At 36.0% G+C, this 23,016-nt stretch overlaps 1 protein-coding gene across 10 annotated transcripts in view; it reads right to left on the bottom strand.

Moving 5' to 3' along the window:
* Window positions 1–404: 404 nt before the first annotated feature.
* Window positions 405–23,016, bottom strand: part of LOC148019666 (GABA transporter 1-like) — a 155,004-nt gene continuing 132,392 nt past the window's right edge. Inside the window, exons 6-8 of one of the 10 annotated variants that reach the window (XM_087699785.1) lie at window positions 14,024–14,096; window positions 10,946–11,032; window positions 405–703 (exon numbers count right to left, since the gene is read on the bottom strand). In XM_087699785.1, the coding sequence (XP_087555911.1) occupies window positions 558–703; window positions 10,946–11,032; window positions 14,024–14,096 (306 nt within the window). In that variant the 3' untranslated portion in view covers window positions 405–557. Of the gene's footprint in view, window positions 704–10,405; window positions 11,033–13,351; window positions 14,097–23,016 lie in introns of those variants that run through there. The other 9 variants (XM_087699776.1, XM_087699777.1, XM_087699782.1 and 6 more) reach the window with 9 other exon arrangements.

Raw genomic sequence — 23,016 nt, 5'->3', positions numbered from 1 at the left:
AGGAGAGTGCAGACAAAAATTCACGGTTCACAACCCTTGAAAATTAAGTGTAGAATTTTAATTCTTCTGAAAAAAAAAGAACTTTGGCTACTCAGAATGCAAGGATGATGCAGAGCCCTATTGCCTTCCAAAACTCGGAGGCTATTTCAAACTGGTATCCCTTGACCATTAAAAATATCCCATTAAGATCTCCAAAAGCCTGTATCTGTTGGTATATTTGTGCTCCTCTCAAACAAGGCGTCTTTGGAAATGCTATTAGGAATCACTGACAAGAAGGACAACTCTCTTATGCATTGCAATCTACGGACTGCATGGTCCAACACAAGGGCATATTGTCTCTCTAGCATTGCATTTTGTCCTATACGGAGTTGTATAGAAAAGAAAAACCTGCATACAGTTTGTTGAAAACACTATATATATTTTGATATACTTAACAGAAAAATGTCTTCATGTGGATTGTAATTATTTCAGCTCATATGCAACTTGGACGAGAAGAGCAAACTGTACGATCATATTCGTAGATATATTGGTAGATATATTGGTAGATATATTGGAGCTTAAAGAATGGACAGATTATCCTGCATAGCCTGATCTTGTTTGATTGATCTTCTATCTTGGAATTGCTCAATAACCTCTGTGGTTGCGACTTTGCTTTCGAAAACCCTTCGACAACGTGGTAACTTCCATGATGGGTGCTGCAGTACTTCGTATTAAATCAGAAAAAGTGTCAAGTTACGATCCTTGATATTTTTTTTACTCGAGATCTTCTCTATTTAATGATTTTAGAGTTCTCAAGTCCATTTTTCGAGAAGCGAAGAAGATTTTAAATCAAAGTTGGGATATTTTGCTAGCACTAATAAGTTGATCCAAAATCTTTAATGCCTTTCAAACTCGAGAAAGTTTCTACATATATATCCTCCACATCATGTGCGTTCAAGGCCTATTTATAAATATCCTTATCTATGAATTTTACCTAAATAAATGTAACCCTTTTCTATTCAATCTATAAATAACCCCATCATATTACACCCTTTTGTTTGTAAGAAATGTATAAAAATGGTATTTTAAAAATACCTTACTATGAACCTATATGATGCACACATATATTCATGAGTAATTTACCTGAGCTTTCAAATACTTCAAAACTCATTTAGTTATAGTCCAATGTTTAAGGCATGGAGAGTTTTTGGTAGAGCTCATAAGACAAGGAGTAGTAGTAGGATGTGCCGAACCCAAACCAAACTTCTGAATAATATCTTTAATGAATATTGTTTCACTTAGTAATAAACACCCTTTTCTCAATAGCATTGAATTTGAATACCAAGACATGAGTGTATGTCTCCAAGATCCACCATGTCAAATGAAAAAGACAAAAAGCTGACCATGAATCTCTTCTTTCTAAAGATACATGGGTTTTAACTAAGTTACCACTTGGATGTACTACTATTAAATGCAAGTGGGTTTATAAGAATAAAACAAAAGTAGATTGAACATTTGACAAATTCAAAGCAAGGCTAGTTGCCAAAGGTTTCTCACAAATTGTAGGAGTTGTTTTTCAAGAAACTTTCTCACATATTGCTTGTGTTACCAGTATTTAGGTCTCGTTAGTTTTTGCTGTTGAGTTTGATTTGGAGGTTCACCAAATGGATGTGGAAACTACTATTCTTATTGGTGATTTAAAAAAGGAAGAGATACATATGGAGCAACGAGATCCTAATCAACTAGTTGAGATGGACATTCATAATTACCAAGAATAATATCATGCAAGTCATCACCTTCAAGAAGTAGCAACATCTTTACTTTCCATCCAAGGAATCCTTGTCCTTGAAAGTGAGGGATAAAACATTATCAAGAAAGGAAATCCATTGACGATTATAGAATTGGACATATCTGGCTAAGAGAATACATACAATATGAGATCACAGAATTTACACACCATATACCAAATGACGACAAAAATGCAATAGAGCAAGTCGTATATAGAAGTTATACTAGAAAGGAAGATGTTTATTTCAAAGATTATACTCCAAAATAAAGCTATTCAAGATAGATGTGTAATATTTCTACGCAACTAAAAGTTAGTTGGTTAGTTTAAAAGTTATTTATCAATTAATAAGTTAGTAACATTACTAATTAAAGACTAACTAAAGTAAAAACTAACTAGCATTAATACCTAACAATTTTTATTTAATTAAAAATATATTTAAAAAACCGAGTCGTAATATGAAATTATTCTTGGATTGACAAGGACCATAGCTACCCTTCACAAAAGTTATAATGTGAATGAGAGTTGTAAGCCATATTAATCACTAGTGTTAATGTGTATAGTATGGATGATCCAAAAATAATACATTTTGGAAAAAACTAGCATATTTTACGTATTTTAGATATTATCCTAAAAATATATAGAGATTTCTAGAATTGGATTTCATATTTTAAAAAAAAACAAGTGATGTTTTAGCTAGTTTTGGAGATTTTATCTTAAAAAAAGAAAAAAAAAGAGATTGGTGAAATCGCGCACGTTGCGGTCGTCATTTATAGGTAGTAGACAACACTTCGAAGATGGAGGAAAAAGAGTGATCCGAAAGATTTCTAAGAAAGTGTCTTGTAGTTTTATCCCCCTTTTGGAGCCAATGGAACCATCAGATTTATGATTCAAGCATCAGATCACTGATTTTTCCAACATCCCCTCCACAAAGAGCTCTTTCTCTTAGCCACAACCCTTCTTCTCTTGTGTAGCTATAAATATGAGGCATGGGAGGCACAAGGAAGCACAAGGAGACTCCAAGAGGTTGAGAGAGAGAGAGAGAGAGGAGTTATTCCAAGAGGCTACAAGGAAGAGAGTTAGTTCAATTCCCCCTATTCCGGTCTTTGATTAAGCCATATTCTCTCACGCTTTTCCATTCTCAAAATACATTCCTTCCTTATCTCTCAAATCTACTTGCAGACAATGGCCCCCAAGCAAAGAATGTCGCGTGCAGATGGCAATCCTACAACCAGCAACAAAGCTTCGGGCGAAGGTATCACTGTCAATCCAATTGGGGTACCGGTTGTAAGTATTATATTTCCAAATTGATAGATGCTTTCTTTGATTTTGGTACGATATATGTTAGGCCCCATACTATGGTGCACGAGTATAGGTCATTGAAAAGGATAAATTTCATCTCACATATTCGAAAGATGGAGCTTGCAAAGTGCATGTATCAAGGAAATTAAATTGCACCTAGTTGCATATGGCTTATTTGTTGATAGAGCAATTACAAGAAAGAATCAGTTAGGGGTTATGAATGACATAATCATAAAAAAGAATGACATTAAAAATTGTACATACAAGTGCTAAGTAAATTTTGCATAGAATCGCTCTTTGATTTGAAGGGGGACAATGAATATGTGATGGAATTATTATCACGTCTATTCTTATACTGTTTGGGAAAAATACACTTGGTTTTCATTGGTTGATCAAACAACTCCCTAAATACTTGTACATTCAACTGATTTTTGGATTGTGGTTTGGATGATTACTCCAAGTATTTGTCTTTGATGGTAAGATTCATGGCCAGGGTCTGTGATGACAAATTGCCATGGGGAATAAAGGAATGTTTTCTTGGAAGATGATATTACGTTGATTACGTTGATTGTGATTGATTCTTAATTTGATTAATTAAGGAAGGATATTTTATGTGGGTGGATCATCTCCAAGGTCACACTGCGTTTCAACCCGAGAGGGCACTACTCAATTCACGGGCCGAAGGTCAAATGGTGAAAAGGCCAACCACGGAAGTTGTGCGTCACTCCTAGGTCGCTTGGGGTCAGTGGAGCTCTGGAATCTCCTTGCTTAGTCTAGAACATAGCTGTTGAGTGCTGTGAGCCCAACGTCTAGGGCGTTGGAAGATCATATTCTAGATAACGGATGGAAATTATGGTGCCATGTGATTTGGACCGGGTACTTTTGTTGGACAGAAGGGATACATAATTTCTCTTGTATGGGTAGGAGACAAAGATTAACTTGAAGATAAGTTAAGAAACTTGTTTGTCAAAAGGACTCCTTGCTCTATTTTCGTGTCTGTGCCATAAATTACGCGAAGAACCATGTTCTCTAAAAGGCTTAATTAAGGAAGCTGATTTTAAATGACACACATAAATGTGATAAGACCTAATTAGATAACTAAAGAATGCTCATTGACAGAAGCCGATGGGCAGAACCCCCAACAAGTCCATCCTACGGTAGGGTGGTTCCAGAGAAATGGGAGGCTTCTAACAAGGTTTTACCGACCTTAGCAATTGTTAGGCTAGAACCATGATTCATGCCATTTTAGGGGACTAGAATGGGACTATGCCCTACAAGTAGAGAGGTTGAGTGGTGCATCCCTCTCATTTCCCATTCTCTTTGAACCAAGTTCGGCATGGATCTATTTCGGATTGGTATCTCTACGTAAAGTAGGATGTCCAAAACTTGAAGCTAAAATGCTATCAGGAGACCTTGATCCCTAGGAATCTAGATCTCATGTCGATCCTAGTGGGTTTGGCCATGAACATTATGTTGCAAGGTGGACTCAAGAAACCCTAGGCAACAAACCTCGAAACATTCCATGGGAGTGCCAAGCGGTGACACTTAGATTCGTTTCTTGATGGACCACTAAAGCGGGCTTGGATAGTCAATAGGTGGGCACATTACAAGATGAAACATGGAAAAGAATAAAGAAACTCAAAATATATGAAATATATGCTAGAATAAGTTGACCCAACATGGGCGATAAATATGAACAATGATCAAAATGTTATGGCTTTAATTTTTTGCTAAGAATAGAAGATGATATGGCTAGTTTTGGCAGAAACTTAAAAGTCTATTGTAGAAGTCCATATGAAAAGCTATTGTCATGTTTATTTTCCTGTTTCAAGTCCAATTTGCCTAAATTGACATAACTTTTGGCACATAACTCCAAATTGAGTATGGGTTTACTAGGAAGAAAGCTTGTGATTTCTTAAGAGTTTTCCAAATAGAAACTTGTAGGGTGTCCAAGCAAGGCATATCTACAATTCAACATATTTGTAATCTAAATGATGATTGAGTAAACATCTTCTATACTTCAAATTCATAACATAAGATACTCATAACATACACAACACATCAAATTTAAGCATGAAAAGAACATGAATCAAGAATTGAAGATATACAACATAGGTATACTTCTTGATTATCTTCTTCAAGGAATAGGCATACCATGTTGAGATACAGAGAGTACACACACACACACACACACACACACACACACACACACACACACACACAGAATGTATACTCCCAAAGACTATTTCATATTGATCACAATCTATATATATATAGGTGAGACCTAATATGGGTAGAGTGAGCTATATATAGCTCCAACACTAACTTCTCTTTTAATATAGTTCTGAAGAAAGATAGGATAATATTTTTGAGTGAATTACTATTGCCACATAAATATATAATAGCAAATATTAAAATTATAATTACCTTGAGAACCCTTTTGTATAGTGGAATATAGATAAAGACCAAGATAATTGTCTTAAGTGAATATATTGTCGCAATAGTTTGTGAAAAACTTATAGTGACATAGTATAATTTTACTTAAACCTCACATATATAGATATAGTAGAAAATTATTTTTCAACAATCCAACCCAATATGTTTTTTACAGCCCATAAGAAAAGCTATGGTAAATAATCAATGAAAAGTCTAAGTTTGAAATCAATAGCTACTTATAGCCCATATGTGAAGCTATGTAAAGTATTGATTGAGATTCTATTCAAGTTGCATAAAAACTAAGCTAAATGTCTCAATGGAATATATCCTAGACATATCTTGTGAAAAAACTTGTAGGTAAGTGTCACAAATTAGTTAACTATCACATATAGAGACATAGTACTGTAGTTATTATTTTTCTACTATCTAAAAAAGTACTTATAAACCATAAGAAAAGCCATAGAAAAATATTAAATAAAATTTTAAACTTCAAAAAAATAATTTACATATATCATAATTTATCACTAGAAATTATTTTCTAAATTATAAATCTATATTTTACTTGTAGTCAATATGCAAAGCTAGTGTAAAGATTATTAATTCAAATAGTATTCTAACTTTGAAACCAATAGTTTACTTATGGCTCATATGCAAAGAGATGATATATTAATCCCTACTCTAATTTATGATTTTAGATTCTAAAAGAATAGTTTGCTTATATTCTAGATATAGAGCTATAAAAATGTCCAATTGATTGTATATAATAGATCTATTGAAATTTTTAATTCATTCTTATAAGCAGGATGATTAATATTGCTTACCTTCCATTCAATAATTATTCTCAATAAATAGTTAATAAGAAATATTTGATGATAAACTATGTGAGATACCTTTCTATGTATGAGAATAAGTCTTGTTTGAATGAATATGTACTCGTTTGAGTATTTCTTATACTAATAACAACTATACAAATACTATTCATATGACATATGTAAAAACACATTGTGTGATTGTTCATCTCCCTTTTGAGAAATTGAATATAGCACCCTTTGATAAAATGATTCTTGAACTCTAAATAATGCAACGTAGGTAGATCCACATAAAGGAGGTGGCCATATGTTGTCACCTACTATGCTTGTTTCTAAATGGACATATGTGGCCTTTTACATTTTCATTGTTTGTAATCTCTCTTAATGTCATTCCATCTATCTTTCTCTACTCCATATTTCGAGAATTAGCATCAAAGAGGTCTACTCGCATGACTTATAGCTTGAATTTAGGCTTATTAAGAAGATCATCAAGGTGTACTCAAAATTTTGAAAAAGTCTAATGTTGTTAATCAAGCAGTGATCAAGAATAATCCTCTCAAATAACTTGAAGACACAAGAGAAAAAGCACGAGGAGGTTACTATATGTATATCATCTACATCCGTGCATTCAAGGCCTATTTATAAGTATCCTTATCTGTGATTTTTTCTTGAATACAACATATCCCTTTTCCATTCAATCTGTAAATAGCCCCTTTATATTACACCCTTTTTTCTATAAAAAATGTGTAAAAATAGTATTCTAAAAATACCTTAATTTGAATCCACGTGATGCACACATATATTCATGAGTAACTTATCCAAGAGAAAAAGGAGTGTTGAAAATATGAAGGACTTTGCCAAAGTGAAGAATCCAACTTAAGAAAACCACTTATACAAGAACAAACATGAACAAAACAACTAAAATATCAATGCCTTTAGTAGCCATAGAGCATATAAAATGTAGAACAAAAAAACTTAAAATATCAAACTTAATAATCTTACAATCTAGAATGCGTATTTAAAACAATCCTATATTATATTTTCATTCATGATACCTCTAGGAAAACAATAAGGACACAAAAAACATTTCTATATTTGATGACAAAGTGCACAACCTTCATACCTGAAATTCAAGTGATTATGAGCCACAAGCTATTGTCACTATAATTGTTGAAACTCAAGAGAAATGAAGCTCTCTTGAACGACACGGCCTTTAGCTTATTCTATTTGATTTTTGTTTAACTATTATGACCCTCTCACTCTTCATACAAGTGATAATTTATAAACAAGAGAAGGGCCCCTTATCCCGAGGGGGTCCATTAGGGTTTATTGTATGGTACCACGTGAGTGTAAGGGAGGGGGGTTATTTAAGGGAAGGAAGGTACATTTTATAAGGTAAGGTCCCATAAATAGGGGGTAGATAAGAGGTATTTTCATATATTTATTTCACGCATGTGATGTCTCCTTATTACTATTAGTGAATCCCTCGTGCCCTTATCCTTAGCTTCATGCCTTTATACAAATTTTTTCTTCAGCATCCTCATCATGAGTTTAAAATATTTTCAACTTTTTGTTAATTTTTAAGATTTATTCAAAAGCATTATCACTTTTCTCCACAAATGCCTTTGTTTTTTTACACACTTGTTGCTTCTCTTGCATGCTCCTCTTGAATTATGATTTCTATTGTTGTATTTGCTCTTGATACATTGAAATGTGTCCTATCCAAAATGTGATTTGAAGATAAACTTCGTGTTGAATCACTCATGATATAGAACTTTGTGCAAAGACAAAAATCATGCCATGTATTCACACAAATGATGCCATACAAAAGAAAAAATGAATGCATTGATGAAATTGTGCATGACCTAACTATAAGTGCCCATGCTTTATGTAGGATAAAAATACAATTCCTTAACTATTAGAATCCTTAACCACACCTCTCTTTGCATAGTGAAGAAAAAATAATTGTAGTCCTCTCCACCCATCCAAACCTCACAAACACTCAATAAATAATGTTCTTCATGATGTTGAGCAAGTAGAAAACCCCTCTCACATCTATAGGAGTCTTTCATGACCCTCAAACTCACCCAACCACTTTAGCCTCTCAGCATAAGGTTTCTAATTTAGTGATGAATATCCTAACTCTTCATGTGTGCAAAGAATTGTGCATGCACAATAAAAGGCACTCTCTCAACTGCACGTGCATTTAAGATTTATTGCATATAGTATCAATAGGCATCATGCCATGCTAGTGCACAACAATGGTGAAATTCGTGCATTTACCCAACCCATGTCATGGGAGTATTTGGAAAAGTAATAGGAGACAATGCGTGAGTGTAGTGTATCTGACAAGTGCAATGTGAATTGTTCATGAAGCCTTATACCATATGATGTGCAAGGATATTGATCAAAAAATATACTTAAATCTAAATGTCCATAAGCTTTCATCAAAATCTAGCTCTGAATTGTCCAAGAAAACACTAATCTTGACAAAGAAAATCAAGTTCTCAAGCACTACAAATTCAAAAGTAGGACAAAAACAATTCCATGTATGAATAAACACAAAAAAATTCAACTAGAAAATGATAAGGCAAACTGTTACACAAACAAGAAAGCATAAAAAGTCCTACCTACCTAGATCTTTGCTAAGGGTTTTCATTCTACGTCGCAAAAACACATGACATGGGGATACCTTGATACAATGGGTTCTACACACATACATAAGCTATGCTAGTTAATATATATATTTTTTCCTTTAAAATTTTACTTACTACACAATAAGATTCATAGTAAAACCTTATCAAGAGTAAGAGAGATCATTGAGAGTGACTGTGTACATTTTTTGTTCACACCAAAGTTAAACTTATCATGGTTTTCCTTGAATCACTAGTTGTGGTGGCCATAGGAAGACTTTGGTTATAGTTTGGAGATAGGAAAAGGGAATCTCTTGATTTCCTTTTAGTCCCACAATTCCTCTTGGATAGCAAGGAGAGTGGAGCCATCCAATTTAAAAAACTCAAAATGCAGTAGGATGGATCCATGTTCCTTTGAATAAACTTTTCAAGGAAAGGTAGAAAATGGGTGGCAAGGAGGATGAAGTCATCCGCCTAAACAAAATCTTGCTCTGTGTGTGTGTGTGTGTGTGTGTGTGTGTGTGTGTGTGTGTGTGTGTGCATCCCTATGATTTTCAAGGTCTCATTCAAAAGTGTGCCCTCAAAGGGGAAGAATGCCACATCAATGTATGCTAGGGTGTCATCCTTCCCTATATCATATATAGATATGATCTACCCCCTAGAGATAGTAAATCTTCATCTAGGGTAAGTTACTCATGAATATATATGTGCATCACGTGGGTTCAAAATAAGGTGTTTTTAAAATACATTTTTTACTTATAGAAGGGTGTAATGTAAAGGGGTTATTTAAAGATTGAATAGAAAAGGGTTATGTTTTATTCAGGAAAAATTCACAAATAATGATATTTATAAATAAGCCTTGAATGCATGTGATGTAGAGGATATACATATAGTAACTTCCCCGAGATATTCATAGTCGTTACTAGCATGATTTGCCTCTAATAATAATGGAAAATAAAGAGTCTATCTCTTCTCATAATTAAATTGCAAAGGAAAATAACTCTTGAACTAAAGGGTTTCATGTTCATATTGGGTTCTAAACCACTTGAATTGTTAATAGAATGATTCCTACTCAACTTTTTGTGAAGGATGGAATTTGAAGCAACAAATACTTTTTTATGAGTTTGGATTGGTTCGCATAATAGCATGCATGTATCCTCATCAAACTTGCAACTCTTAGTGTACCAAGGCAATGCACTATCACAATAGGTTTCCAAGTCATAAATCTCATGTATAATGACATACAAATTCATTGTAGCAAAAATAACATTAAAGAATTTTCATCCATAAATAAGGTGATGCATTCCCATACAAATAATAAATGATGCATTATGAACAAGATTGTAGAATAAGTATTGAACAAATTAAATATGTATTGCATGTATAGAACTCCAATAAGAAATAGTACATTAGAAAAATAAGAAATCAATATAATGAGTCATATTCATCAAAAGAGTGGCCATACACCGTATTCTATCAATCATTTTCCAAAGTGTCCCCCTCAATGCTCACATGGGTAGGAGTCAACAAAGGTCCCTCCAAGAAAAGATGTGTAATGCAGTAAAAAATGGTAGCGTCACAAATCAAAAGAGAAGCATATAAAACTAGAAGCCATGCACACATGCACCAATGGTCTTGTACCACAACCCATCTTTAGAGTTGGTCCTTGGGGAAGCCACAATGGATCCAAACAATACTGTACAAGGTCTCTATTGGAATATAAACTAGCTCTAAGGCAAGAATCCTTTCCAATCTCCATTTTTCTACTTGTGGTTGGGAGGTAGTGTCAAAAATGCATCGCTCAAAGTCTATGCCATGTAATCTTTGAACATTGGACTCTATTATCGATATTGAAGACAAGAATTAGCAATCCCAAAGCATGTAAATAAGGAATGCATTTATCTACCATACAAGATCAACACAAATATCAAACACTTAAACATGTCACTCCAACAACTAAAATGCAAAGGTTAAAAGCATTATGTACTAGAAACTCTTACCATCAACCATGATCACCCTTGTTTTGGGGAAATGTCCTCCATAATGAGCCCACACACAATCTTGTTTTTTGACTGGGGTGCATGTCTCTAAATCCATGAATGAGAAGGACATAAGGTATATAACACATAAAACCAAGGTGATTAGATATAAAAACATTGAGAGATGCTTAGCATTAGTCTTATAATAGTAGAGAAGCTACTTTGGTGGCAATATGAGCCCTCTATAATAAAAAATTATATTCCTCATCATCAAGAAATATTAAGAATTAATGCTTTGAGGGAGAGATGTGATCAGCACAAGTTAGTTGTTGAAAGAATAGAAAGGCTCAATAAAGTTAGGAGTTGCATATTTTTATGTCAACCTTTGAGATCATTATCAAAGAAAATTGAAAAGTTCTAGTACTTCTAATCAAAAGCATGACAAAAGATTTTTTATCAAGTGAAAACTTTCATGAAAAATACATTGGTATATATAGCATACATCCCCATTAAGAGAATTATGCGTAAGAGCTCCAAATAATGTTGTTGTGTGTTGCTTTAAATAAATTTTATGCACATTTTAAAATAATTTTTTTGTAGATAATAAATATCCACTTGAAATTTTATGCAAATAATTTATTCTATTATCTTACAATATTGGTATAGTCCCATCCAATTTTGGTATCACACGCAGATATTACTTCAAATATAATGAGATAGGACTTGAGCCACTAAAGGTGCTTGCAACCACCTTGTGGAAAAGTACAAGTCTAATGTTAAAGCACCAAAGAATTGATCTAAGATAGGTGAAACATAAATTTCCCATTCAAAGTCAACCAAGCATGCTAATGCAATCCTAATATTGAAATTGTGGTCCTCTATCACTTTGTTCCATTCTATGCATCCGTAGGAAAATTTAGGAGAATGAAATTATTGGTCCAAGCCATTCTAACCCTCTTCTTCCCATAGTAAATCCCAAGTTTATTTGTGCCTAAAAAGAAGATATGGTTCTTACCAAAATCTTTATTAATAATTGAAGTTGAAAGATCCCTATCCATGACTATATAATCTTCTACACTATGATATTGTTTTATCATTGTGATATGTAGGTCCAACACCTTCAAAATTTATTGCAACAATGTGGGTAGACTAGGATGTGTAGATTGAAAAAATTTCAAGAATCGTTGTAGTAGTGCAAGCATGACTTTTGATGCACACAACTATTACATGCATGTATTTCATATTAAGAAGCACATCACTACCTATAGTTGTTCATCCATACTACACATGATCCTTCTCCACATTAGATTAAGCATAGTGTAGATTTCTACCACACTCCCTCTTTTGATGTATCCAAGTACTTAAACACAATGTATTGGATACCCTTTGGGATACTACATGTGCCTTTTATCCCAACTAGTTTTGATATCATAGAGTAGTTGTGTTTGGCATGTGATCACATCTTCCATCTATAATACTTATCTATGCGCATGTTTTGATAGAGGGTTTTAAGGATAGGGATCTTAGTAGCATTGTGGTATGTATATCATCTTAGGTAAATTGGATGCAATATAATGAGGCATGTGAAAATGGGATTAATGTGTGGAGCAAGAGGAATTTGTCCGCATATCCTTGAGATACTAGATTGATTCACTAATTAGAATACTAGCATAGGGTGAATGAATTTAGTGGGCATGGAATATTAGTCAACATAGCTCTATGGCCTAAGTCTTAGGGGATTTACATTTGTGAGATCATGTATGCTTATACACGGAGAGATAGAGAGAACCTAAGATGGATACAGCATTACACCATGCCTATACCCCTCGAGGGCCCACTACTAGAGATGGAGTGAGATCTTCTATAATATAGACATTGGAATAGCACATTCTAAAAGCCCTAAAATAGATATCATAGAGAGGCACATATGTGGAGGTAATTATTGATGTGGATGATTGAGTTTTTCTTTGTGCTACTAAGGCAAGGCTTTTGACTACTAATATAAGGTTGTCTATTGGCACTCCTTTGACACTTGAAATCATTTAGTGAAAATAGTTTAACTCTCACAAAAGTTACTTAATAATCAAACTAGTGCATCACTCTAAATCATAACCTACACTAAAGAAAATTGATTGTCATGTTAAGAAGAAGATAAAAACAAATTATAATAACCATGTTGTTTCTTATCGTATTAATATAGTTGGTTGTGTTGTTGTTTGAAAAGCACGTGCACACACAAACACACAAAAAACGTAGATATGTACACATATAAAACATACATGTATTTATATGAGAGAGAGACAGAGAGACAGAGAGAGAGGTTTTCTATTAGACCACTATAACTTCACACTACACTTCTCTATGTCTAGTAATATTTGGAAAAAAAGCACATGAAAATGTTATATTTGGCATTTCCATGTTGTTCCATTAATAATGTCAACATCCACATTAAATATTAGCTATCCTTCTTAAACTTTATCAATTGTCATTTTAAATCCAGTCTTAACAGAGATTTATCAAGTGTCATAAAGCATATAACAATGCATGTCTTTCATGCACACATCCACCGTCACTCCATGTTGTAAATAGGCATATTTCGCATTGACATACATAGAATTTAAATTATACACTGCAATTTGAGGTAAGAGTTTCATGAGTTAGTAATGTAGGATTCTTCAATACAATTGATTGGATTGTTGTGCACAAGAAAACTATCACAACTAACCCATGTAATATTCTATCCACCACAATAAAAGGAAAAAGCATTTGGGATGTAATATCTCATGTGTCATTACAAGTTTGCAAATAGCTTGTAGGTATTCTCATCCATAACTAGCTGATGGATTGAAGTGAAGCTAGCTATTAAAGTTATTACCAAAAACAAAGAAAGAAAAGATGATCTTAACCAATACTCTTTGGTACACAAATTTATCTTGAAACAACTGATATATAAAGCCATTGGAAAAATAAAGACCAATGGAGTGTAACCTAGCGAGCCAACAATAGCATTTATATCACTAAAAAATGGAAGCATCGCAGCTAGAAGAGTAGCTATTAGCATAAAGATTGTTCGAGGTAATATTTTGGTAATGAAGGTACCTAAAATTTCATTTCCTTTTCTTGAGAGTCTAAATCTTCTTTCAAACACCTCGAATGATGGTTGCGAGTATAACTGCAAATCACTTTTTTGCATTTAGAGACTCTCCTCTCTCTCTCTCTCTCTCTCTCTCTCTCTCTCTCTCTCTCTCTCTCTCTCTCTCTCTCTCTCTCTCTCTCTCTCTCTCTCTCTCTCTCTCTCTCATACATGCATGTGTGCATGTTTGCTTGATTTATACATTTTACTTGTGATCTTATCTAGATTCTTATTGTCATGGAGTCTGGATTCTTATAGAGCTATGACTTTCATTTACTCAAATATCTTCTCTACTTAATAACTCCAAAATAGATAATATTTATTATGCACATGGTGAATGGTGAAGTTTTGTTAAAGAAAGTGACAAGGAGAGAGAAATAGTAGAATAGGAGAGAGAAAGACAAAAATAAGTAAGAAGCCATTGAAGTTGTGAGCAAGGTAATGAGGAGAGAGACAATAATGTATTAGTGTGCCAAAAGATGAGAAAATTTACATGTCCCTTTCTTTTATACCTATGTCAATGTGACATGGTATTACTATTATTTTCACACTAAACCACTATTCTTCCAAGCTTCTTATAATCCATCCCACCCCAAAGGTTTTTGCCCTCAAAAACAAACTTACAAAGATTGGAAAAGGATGTATGGAACAAAGTACTACTCTATTTTTAGCTATAAAAATTGGGAATTGAATGAAAGATTAAAGACATATGGACCAAAATGAAGGAATGGAAGAAACTCTCAGCTATATACATGATCAAGAGCACTTCAAAAGTACTTGGAGCCTTAAATTCTTCAAATGATGGACCCAAAATAAAGTAGACAGTTTGTTGTAAGAACAGACCTTGTGGAGCCAATTCTACCATAACTTCTAATAGAAGTATCCAAATGAAGCATGCCACATGTTAAAACATAGCTTTTGAAGAGTAATTTGAGTCTCTGTAGGTGGCATAGTTCTAAAAATTAGGCAAAATAATTTTTTTTTCTAAAACAGTCTAATATCATGTGCCTGTCTGCATCATAATTGGCTCCATAGTCAGTAAGCTTTAACCAGCAATGTGTTATGTAGGTAAGAAAACTCATCTAGTATGGAATCAGGCCTCCAAGAAGCTTCCTCAAGTGGCAAAAGTATCCATTTGATCAAATACTCAATGAGGGAGAGAGAGCAAAACTTCTTCTCACATTCACCTATGATAGCCTCTAGGATGTACTGAATAAGACCCTATTCATGAATAGGTTGCAGCTCATCAATTGCTTCAACAGGATTACCATAGAAAGGCTTGAGCTGACTAATATGGAATACATTATGAATCTTAGTGGAAGAGGGTAGCTCCAATCTATAAGCCAAGTCTCCAATGCACTTCATGATCGTGTAGGGGCCATAAAATCTGTGAGCAAGCTTATTATTGGATCCATCTTTCAAAGTAGAATACCGAGACTCGGTAACTTTCAACAAAACTAATTCTCCTTCTTGGAACTCTAAAGGTCACCTCTTCTCTATTGAGATATCGAGCTCCACTCGTGATATGCCAGGGTGACCGTTGTGCATTTATGTCACCGACGTGTCAGTTTGCAAATGCGGTTGGTACACCGCCCGTGAATAATAGCTACATGACAGCTATCCTTATCTACTCTAGTTCGTGGCTCAGTTAGTATGCCACCTTAGTTAGTTGAGTTTGGTTTGAGACCCATATATAGGGTTCTTCTATTTCTTTGTATTAGACTTCTTTTTGGCTTACACAAACTAAGAAGAGGAAAACTGTTTTCAGCCTCCACCCTTGTGTGTATTCCCCCATTGTGCAAGCAGAAAGCTACAAGTGAGACTCCTTCCTTCTCTCCCACAATCTTGACATGGTATCAGAGCCTTGTTCGTGGTAAGGAGCTCAAGAAAGCAAGCCAAGCTCGCGGTGTTCTGGTAAGAGGAGCAGTGTTGCTTTCATTTTCTGTTTTGGGAGCAGATCTCTGTAGGTAGCACAGCCAAAAATTGCAAGAGTGCATTGTCTCAGGTTGAGATGCCCTTCGCGGTGAAGCAAGAGCGCAGTATATGCTGCGGGTGCTGGGCTTTAGCCCTCGGCGACCCTGTTTTTTTTATTTGAGGCCATTTCGGGGCCTGTTTTGGAGGCGGAAGTTTTCTGCACGCACTCAGGAAAAGGCCTAGTTTTATGTTGTGCGACCACTATTCTACAGGTCGGTGAAAAGTTACTATAGAAATTGCATCGTATGCTTGTATGCAGAGACATTGGGAGTTACAGAATCATCCTTGGTTCCTGTTTATGCAAAATCGTCACTAGGAAGTGATTGTGTGGTCAAATACCACTTTTGCCAGTTTTGCAGATTTGCCCTTGTGAGGGTGAAGCTGTGTTTTTTGCAGTGTTTTGTAATGGCGTCTGATTCTCTTTCACAGATTGTAACTGAAAAGCTTGACAAGAACAACTTCCAAGCATGGAAGTTTAGAATGACGAATTTCCTTATGGGAAAAGGATATTGGGAATTTGTTGCAGGAAATGAAGAAGAACTAGTTCTTCCTAATGTTCCCAACCAAGAGCAAATGCAGGCATTTAAAGCATGGCATGAGAGAGCCAGGAAAGTTATGTATTGGCTGTCTATCAACATTTCAGACTCTATGATTGCGCATATTCAGGATGCAAGTACGCCAAAGGAGGCATGGGATACTTTGTCAAAAATGTATAGCACAAATACGCAAGCCAGGAAAATGCAGCTCAAGCAAGAGTTGCACAATGTGCAAAGAGAAAGTATGAGCATCAATGACTACCACATGAAGGTGAAGAAGATCGCAGATGCACTTACTTCCATTGGGTCGCCAGTGGAATATGATGATTTAGTTTCTATGACCTTGAATGGTCTAGGAAAGGATTATGCACAGTTCCGAATATCCATTTCCGTCCGTGAAAGATTTCCTGATTTTGAGGAGTTGATTGCTCTTCTAATTTCTGAGGAGCAGAGAAATGGTGGTGCATCTTCTTCAAGAGGAACTTCAAAAGAAGCTGTCTTCTACTCAAATGCTGGAAGAGGTAGAGGCAGAGGTAGAGGAGGTCGATTTGGAGGCCGTGGTAGAAATCAGAATATGCAGCAAACTCAAGAAAACGAGTCCTATGGAGGAGGATGTGGTAACTCTAGAGGCAGGGGTAGCCAAAGAGGTCGTGGTGGATGGCAAAGAGGCCAAAATGCAAACAGCAATGTTGAATGCTACTACTGTGGTAAAATGGGTCATATGGCTAAAGATTGCTATAAAAAGCAGAATGACATCCATTGGAGTCACAAATCAAGGACAAGAATTTATGGGCAATAGTACAACAAATGAAGAGGCCCATTAGCCAAGGATTCCCTATGACAATGAGCCCAAAACTGAAGCAAATGTTACCCATGATTCCAATGACTTCCAACAATTATCAAAGCAAATTGGTAATATGAATGAAGGTTTAATCCAACTTGCACATTCAATGAATGACAAATTGGGTAAGATGATTACACACATGGAACAGCAAAGCCATAGAATGGATGCCAAATTTGAACAACTGGTCACAGAATGGAAAATTGCAACAAGGAAATTATGCATCTTCTAGTAGACAGGGTGATGACAGAAATGAGCATTTGTTTATTGTGCAGCACATGAACAATTCTGTGACAAGTGCAGAAGAAAGCAACGATGTGTGGTATGTTGACTCAGGTGCATCAAACCACATGACAGGTCATGCAGAATGGATGGAGGATGCAAGGAAAATGGAAAAACGAGGATTTGTGGAGACTGATGATGATACTGCACATCCTATTGTGCAGATTGGAAAAATTCCTTTGTCTATGTAGGATGGGAAAAAGAAATACCTATCCGATGTATTTCATGTCCCAAATATCACCAAGAATCTGGTTTCTGTTGGTCAAATGGTTGAGCAGGGCTTGGAGGTCAGATTTAATCCTCATGGATGCTTTGTTGAGGATATGAAAAATAAAGGTCGCTTGATAGCAAAAGGAAAGAAGAAGGGCAGAATGTTTACATTGGATGCAGACATGTCTAAATTGAGTGCAGCAATGTTTGCACATGGGACCGGTGTAGTTGCAGATATTGATATCTGGCATAAACGCATTGGTCATGTTAATATACAGCGACTTAAATCAATGCAGGCCCAAAATATTGTTGTAGGATTGCCTAAATTCAAGGTTGCAGAAATGCATAAGGTATGTGAAGCCTGTCAGTTTGGAAAACAGGCAAGGAAACCATTTCCTAGACATGTTCAAGAGAGTAACAAGCCATTGGAATTAATCCAATCTGATGTGTGGACTACTAAAGCTGCATCTCTTGGAGGCTGTCATTATTTTGTCACTTTTATTGATGACTATAGCAGAAAAGTTTGAGTGTATTTTATGAAAAAGAAAAGTGAAGTGTTTGGGCATTTCAAAACTCTTAAAGCTATGGTTGAAAAAGAAATAGGCTTGCAAATAAAATTCCTAAGGTCAGATGGAGGGGGAGAGTACCTCTCAAATGAGTTTGCAAGGTTCCTGCAGGAGCATGGCATAAAGCAGCAATATTCATGCAGTCATACCCCACAACAAAATGGAATTGTAGAAAGGAAAAACAGGCATATTGGAGAGGTATCTTGTGCCATGCTCAACGAAAAAGTCTTGCCAGATTTTTACTGGGCTGAAGCAGTTGTTACAGCAGTCTACATAATGAACAGGACTCCCACTGCAGCAATACATGGGATGACTCCAGAGAAGAGGTATACTGGTAGGAAACCAGATATTTCTCATTCAAAAATATTTGGTTCCATTGCCTATGTACATGTGCCAGATGAGTTGAGATCCAAGTTGGACCCAAAAGCTGAGAAGTGCATCTTTATTGGTTACTCTTTGCAGCAGAAAGGGTATAGATGTTATAACCCTTCTACTCGTAAGTTTACAGTGAGCAAAGATGTTATTTTTGATGAGATGAGTAGCTGGTATAAACCAGTAAATGTGATTGATAATGTAGATGCACAAAATGGTAATGCTGCACAGAATTCACAGCAGCAGTCACAAGATATTAGTGGACCTGGAGTATCCTCTAGCAGTGGTTCACATTCTTCGCCATGGACAGGCAGATTGAGATCAAGAGAATCTTCTCAAAGCAATGCAGATAGTGGCATGCAGGTATCACGAAAAGGAAAAGAGAAGGTAGATCAGCCCATGTTTGATGTGAATGCAGGTCACTCTTATGTGGATGGTGAATCCAGTGGCTCAGAACAGAGCATTGATGATGAGTTGGGTATTCCTTCTATTGTTACACCTGGAGTAAGGAAGACCAGGGATGTTTTGAGAGCACCTGGGAGTGAACCTACTTTGCGCTGGTCTACGAGAGCTAGGTATCCTGTGGATAGACTGAAATATGATGGATTTATAGCCATTCACTATGCATATATACTCAAAGTGATATAGGAACCAGAACCCACTTCTTTTGAGCAAGCCATGGGAAAAGAAAAATGGAAGAAAGCCATGGATGAAGAAATGGATGCCTTGGAAGTAAATGCTACATGGGAATTGGTACCTTTGCCTAAAGGTAAGAATGCAATTGGCTGTAAGTGGGTTTATAAGGTGAAGCACAATGCAGATGGTTCTATGAGCAGATACAAGGCAAGATTAGTAGTCAAGGGGTATGCACAAACATATGGCATTGATTATGAAGAAACATTCAGTCCGGTTGCAAGGATGGCAACCGTAAGAGCAGTCATTGCTATGGCTACATCAAAGGAATGGTCTTTACATCAGATGGATGTAAAGAATGCCTTCTTGCATGGTGATTTGCAAGAAGAGGTCTATATGGAGCAGCCACCAAGTTATGTGCATGCTGTTCATCCTGAGTTTGTTTGCAGGTTGAAGAAAGCATTGTATGGCTTGAAGCAAGCACCAAGAGCATGGTCTGACAAGATAGGACAATATCTTGTTACTATTGGCTTTAAGATTTCCAAGGCAGACTTCTCACTTTATGTGAGAAAAATAGAGAAAGGTATTATGCTACTTGTCATTTATGTTGATGATTTGATTATGACAGGTGACAGTGATGAAGATATCCTTCATGTGAAAATGCTATTGAAGCAAAAGTTTGAGATGAAAGATTTGGGAGCGCTGTGTTATTTCTTGGGCATTGAGGTGATTAGATCACCAAGTGGGATACAGCTCTTGCAGAGGCAGTATGGATTGGACATGCTGTCCAAATATGGGATGACAGGCTATAAGCCTATTTCACTTCCTTTGGAGCAGAATGTGAAGCTGAGCGCAGATGCAGGTGAGCTTCTGGAAGACCCTACTATGTACAGACGCATAGTAGGAAGCTTGATTTATATGACTATTACCAGGCCAGATTTGAGCTATGCCGTTGGACTGGTAAGTTAGTTTATGCAGGCTCCAAGGAAACTGCATTTGGATGCGGCTAGACGCATACTCAGGTATGTGAAGTCCACATTGCAGTATGGACTACTTTATGAGATTGGGGTTCAGATACAGTTGCATGGATACACTGATGCTGATTGGGCTGGTAGTATTTCTGATAGACGATCTACCAGTGGATATGTGTTCTCTTTTGGGAGTGCTGCAGTCACTTAGAGCAGCAAGAAACAGCCTACAGTTGCCTTGTTGAGCACAGAGGCTGAGTACAGGGGTGCAGCAATGGCTGCATGTGAGGTAGCTTGGTTGCATAAGCTACTTTATGATATGCATGAGCCTACAGATGTGCCAATTGTCATTTATTGTGACAACATTAGTAGTATACACTTGGCAAATAACCCAGTCTATCATGCTAGAACAAAGCACATTGAGGTGCATTATCACTATGTGCGGGAGAGGGTTTTACTAGGTCTTATTGATCTAGTTTATGTCAGCACAGAGGATCAGGTAGCTAACATATTCACAAAGGCATTGGGCGCAGAGAAGCTGCGCAAGTTCAGAGACCTGCTTGGTGTGCAGGAATTAGAATTGAGCTCGAGGGGGAGTGTTGAGATATCGAGCTCCACTCGTGATATGCCAGGGTGACCGTTGTGCATTTATGTCACCGAGGTGTCAGTTGCAGATGCGGTTGGTACACCGCCCGTGAATAATAGCTACATGACAGCTATCCTTATCTACTCTAGTTCGTGGCTTAGTTAGTATGCCACCTTAGTTAGTTGAGTTTGGTTTGAGACCCATATATAGGGTTCTTCTATTTCTTTGTATTAGACTTCTTTTTTGCTTACACAAACTAAGAAGAGGAAAACTGTTTTCAACCTCCACCCTTGTGTGTATCCCCCCATTGTGCAAGCAAGAAAGCTACAAGTGAGACTCCTTCCTTCTCTCCCACAATCTTGACATTCTCATCTACATACATCCTCATTTGGTCTTCCCTTTTTGTAAGATTAATCTTATACTATTGAAGAAGGGTTTTCATTCTTTCCAATTCTTCTTTTCCATGAGGATCGATCCTTTCATTGAAGTTGATTGTGGGTAAGGGCACCTTAAACCATACATAGCCTCAAAGGGTGAAACTCCAATACTAGCATGAGTGGAGTTATTGTAGGCAAACTTAGCCAAGTGTAACCAAGAATCCCATGAATTCCAGACATCATAATAGAAATGGCAAAGGTAAGTCTCAAACCACTTGTTTACCATTTTTGTCTGTCCATTAGTTTGTGCATGATAGGTCATAGAGGAAGCCAATTTGGTGCCTATGGATGTGAATACCGCCTATCAAAAGTTACTCACGAGCTTTGAATCTCTGTCATGAAAAATCACCTGCAATAATCCATGTAATCTGAAAATTCGTTCCATAAATTGACTAGCCACTTGAGAAGCAATTAATTGGGTCTTGATTAGAATGAAATGGGCTTCCTTGGTAAGTCTATCCACTATCACATATATACTATTCCATCCCTTTTTGGTAGTCGGAAAGCTAGGAATGATATTCATGGTAATGTGCATCCATTTTCCTATAGGAATGGGTAATGGTTGTAACAAACCACCTGGCTTATGGGTGTTGTCCTTATTCTGCTGACAAAATCTTTGACAGCTTTCCATAGTCCTTTCTAATAAAATCTTTTACTGATCCTATCATAGGTTTTGAAAACTCCAAGGTATTCAACTAAAGGCGAAGTATGCAACTCCTCCATAATTTCTTGTGTAAAAGAAGAAGTATAGGGAATGCCATTTAACCAAGTTAGGCTATTATTTAATGCTAATAATATGAGTTATCTTCCATGAGACCTTGTTGTAATTTTTGAAAAAATATGGTTGAGCTCTTCATCCAAAAGATAAGCTTCCTATAATTCTTCAATCCAATCACTATGTAGCTCAGTCATTGCTAAAACTTTATAGGTCTACATACGAGAAAGAAAATCTGCCACTATATTGTCTTTGCCCCTCATATGAGTGATGTGAAAATCATAATTTTTGTAGTGTAGCTACCCACCTATGCTGCTTAGGAGTATATTTTTGCCCAACTTCTTCCTCAAGATCTTCATTTTCAGCACAGGTACAAATGTATTGGCATCATTAATGTCATCTTCAAAATCCTCAAAGACTTACATAATATGAACCTTGGCTTTTACATTTTTGTATACACACTTTGTGGCATGATGATCAATTATATACTTTTCTCCACATTTGAAGCATAAGCCTTTTTGCTTTATTTCTTTGTAGAGGTCCACATGAATAGACTTTAGATTCATTATTATTGGTTGAATTAGATTTAGGCTTGATGTCCCCTTGTTTAAAATCTACTATTGGACTACTTGTTGTCCTAAAATTAAAATAGTCATTGGCTGTCCATAACTAGGTTGAAGTGGGGACTCCTTTATATATTTCCTTCCATAGTGCTCCGCAAGCTCAATAGCTTTGAAAAGAGTGGTAAGGTTTTGCACCATACGATTAGTTGATAAAGATGGCTCTAAACCATACATGTACTTGTGGAATTTAGCTTCATCACTAATGCTCTCTACATA

The sequence above is a fragment of the Lygodium microphyllum genome, chromosome 19 (assembly GCF_053477565.2).
Source record: "Lygodium microphyllum isolate KBCC chromosome 19, Lygodium_microphyllum_v1.1.10, whole genome shotgun sequence".
Taxonomy (NCBI): Eukaryota; Viridiplantae; Streptophyta; class Polypodiopsida; order Schizaeales; family Lygodiaceae; genus Lygodium; species Lygodium microphyllum.
Note: the sequence above shows the minus strand (reverse complement) of the source record. Positions and strands in the feature narration are given on the sequence as shown.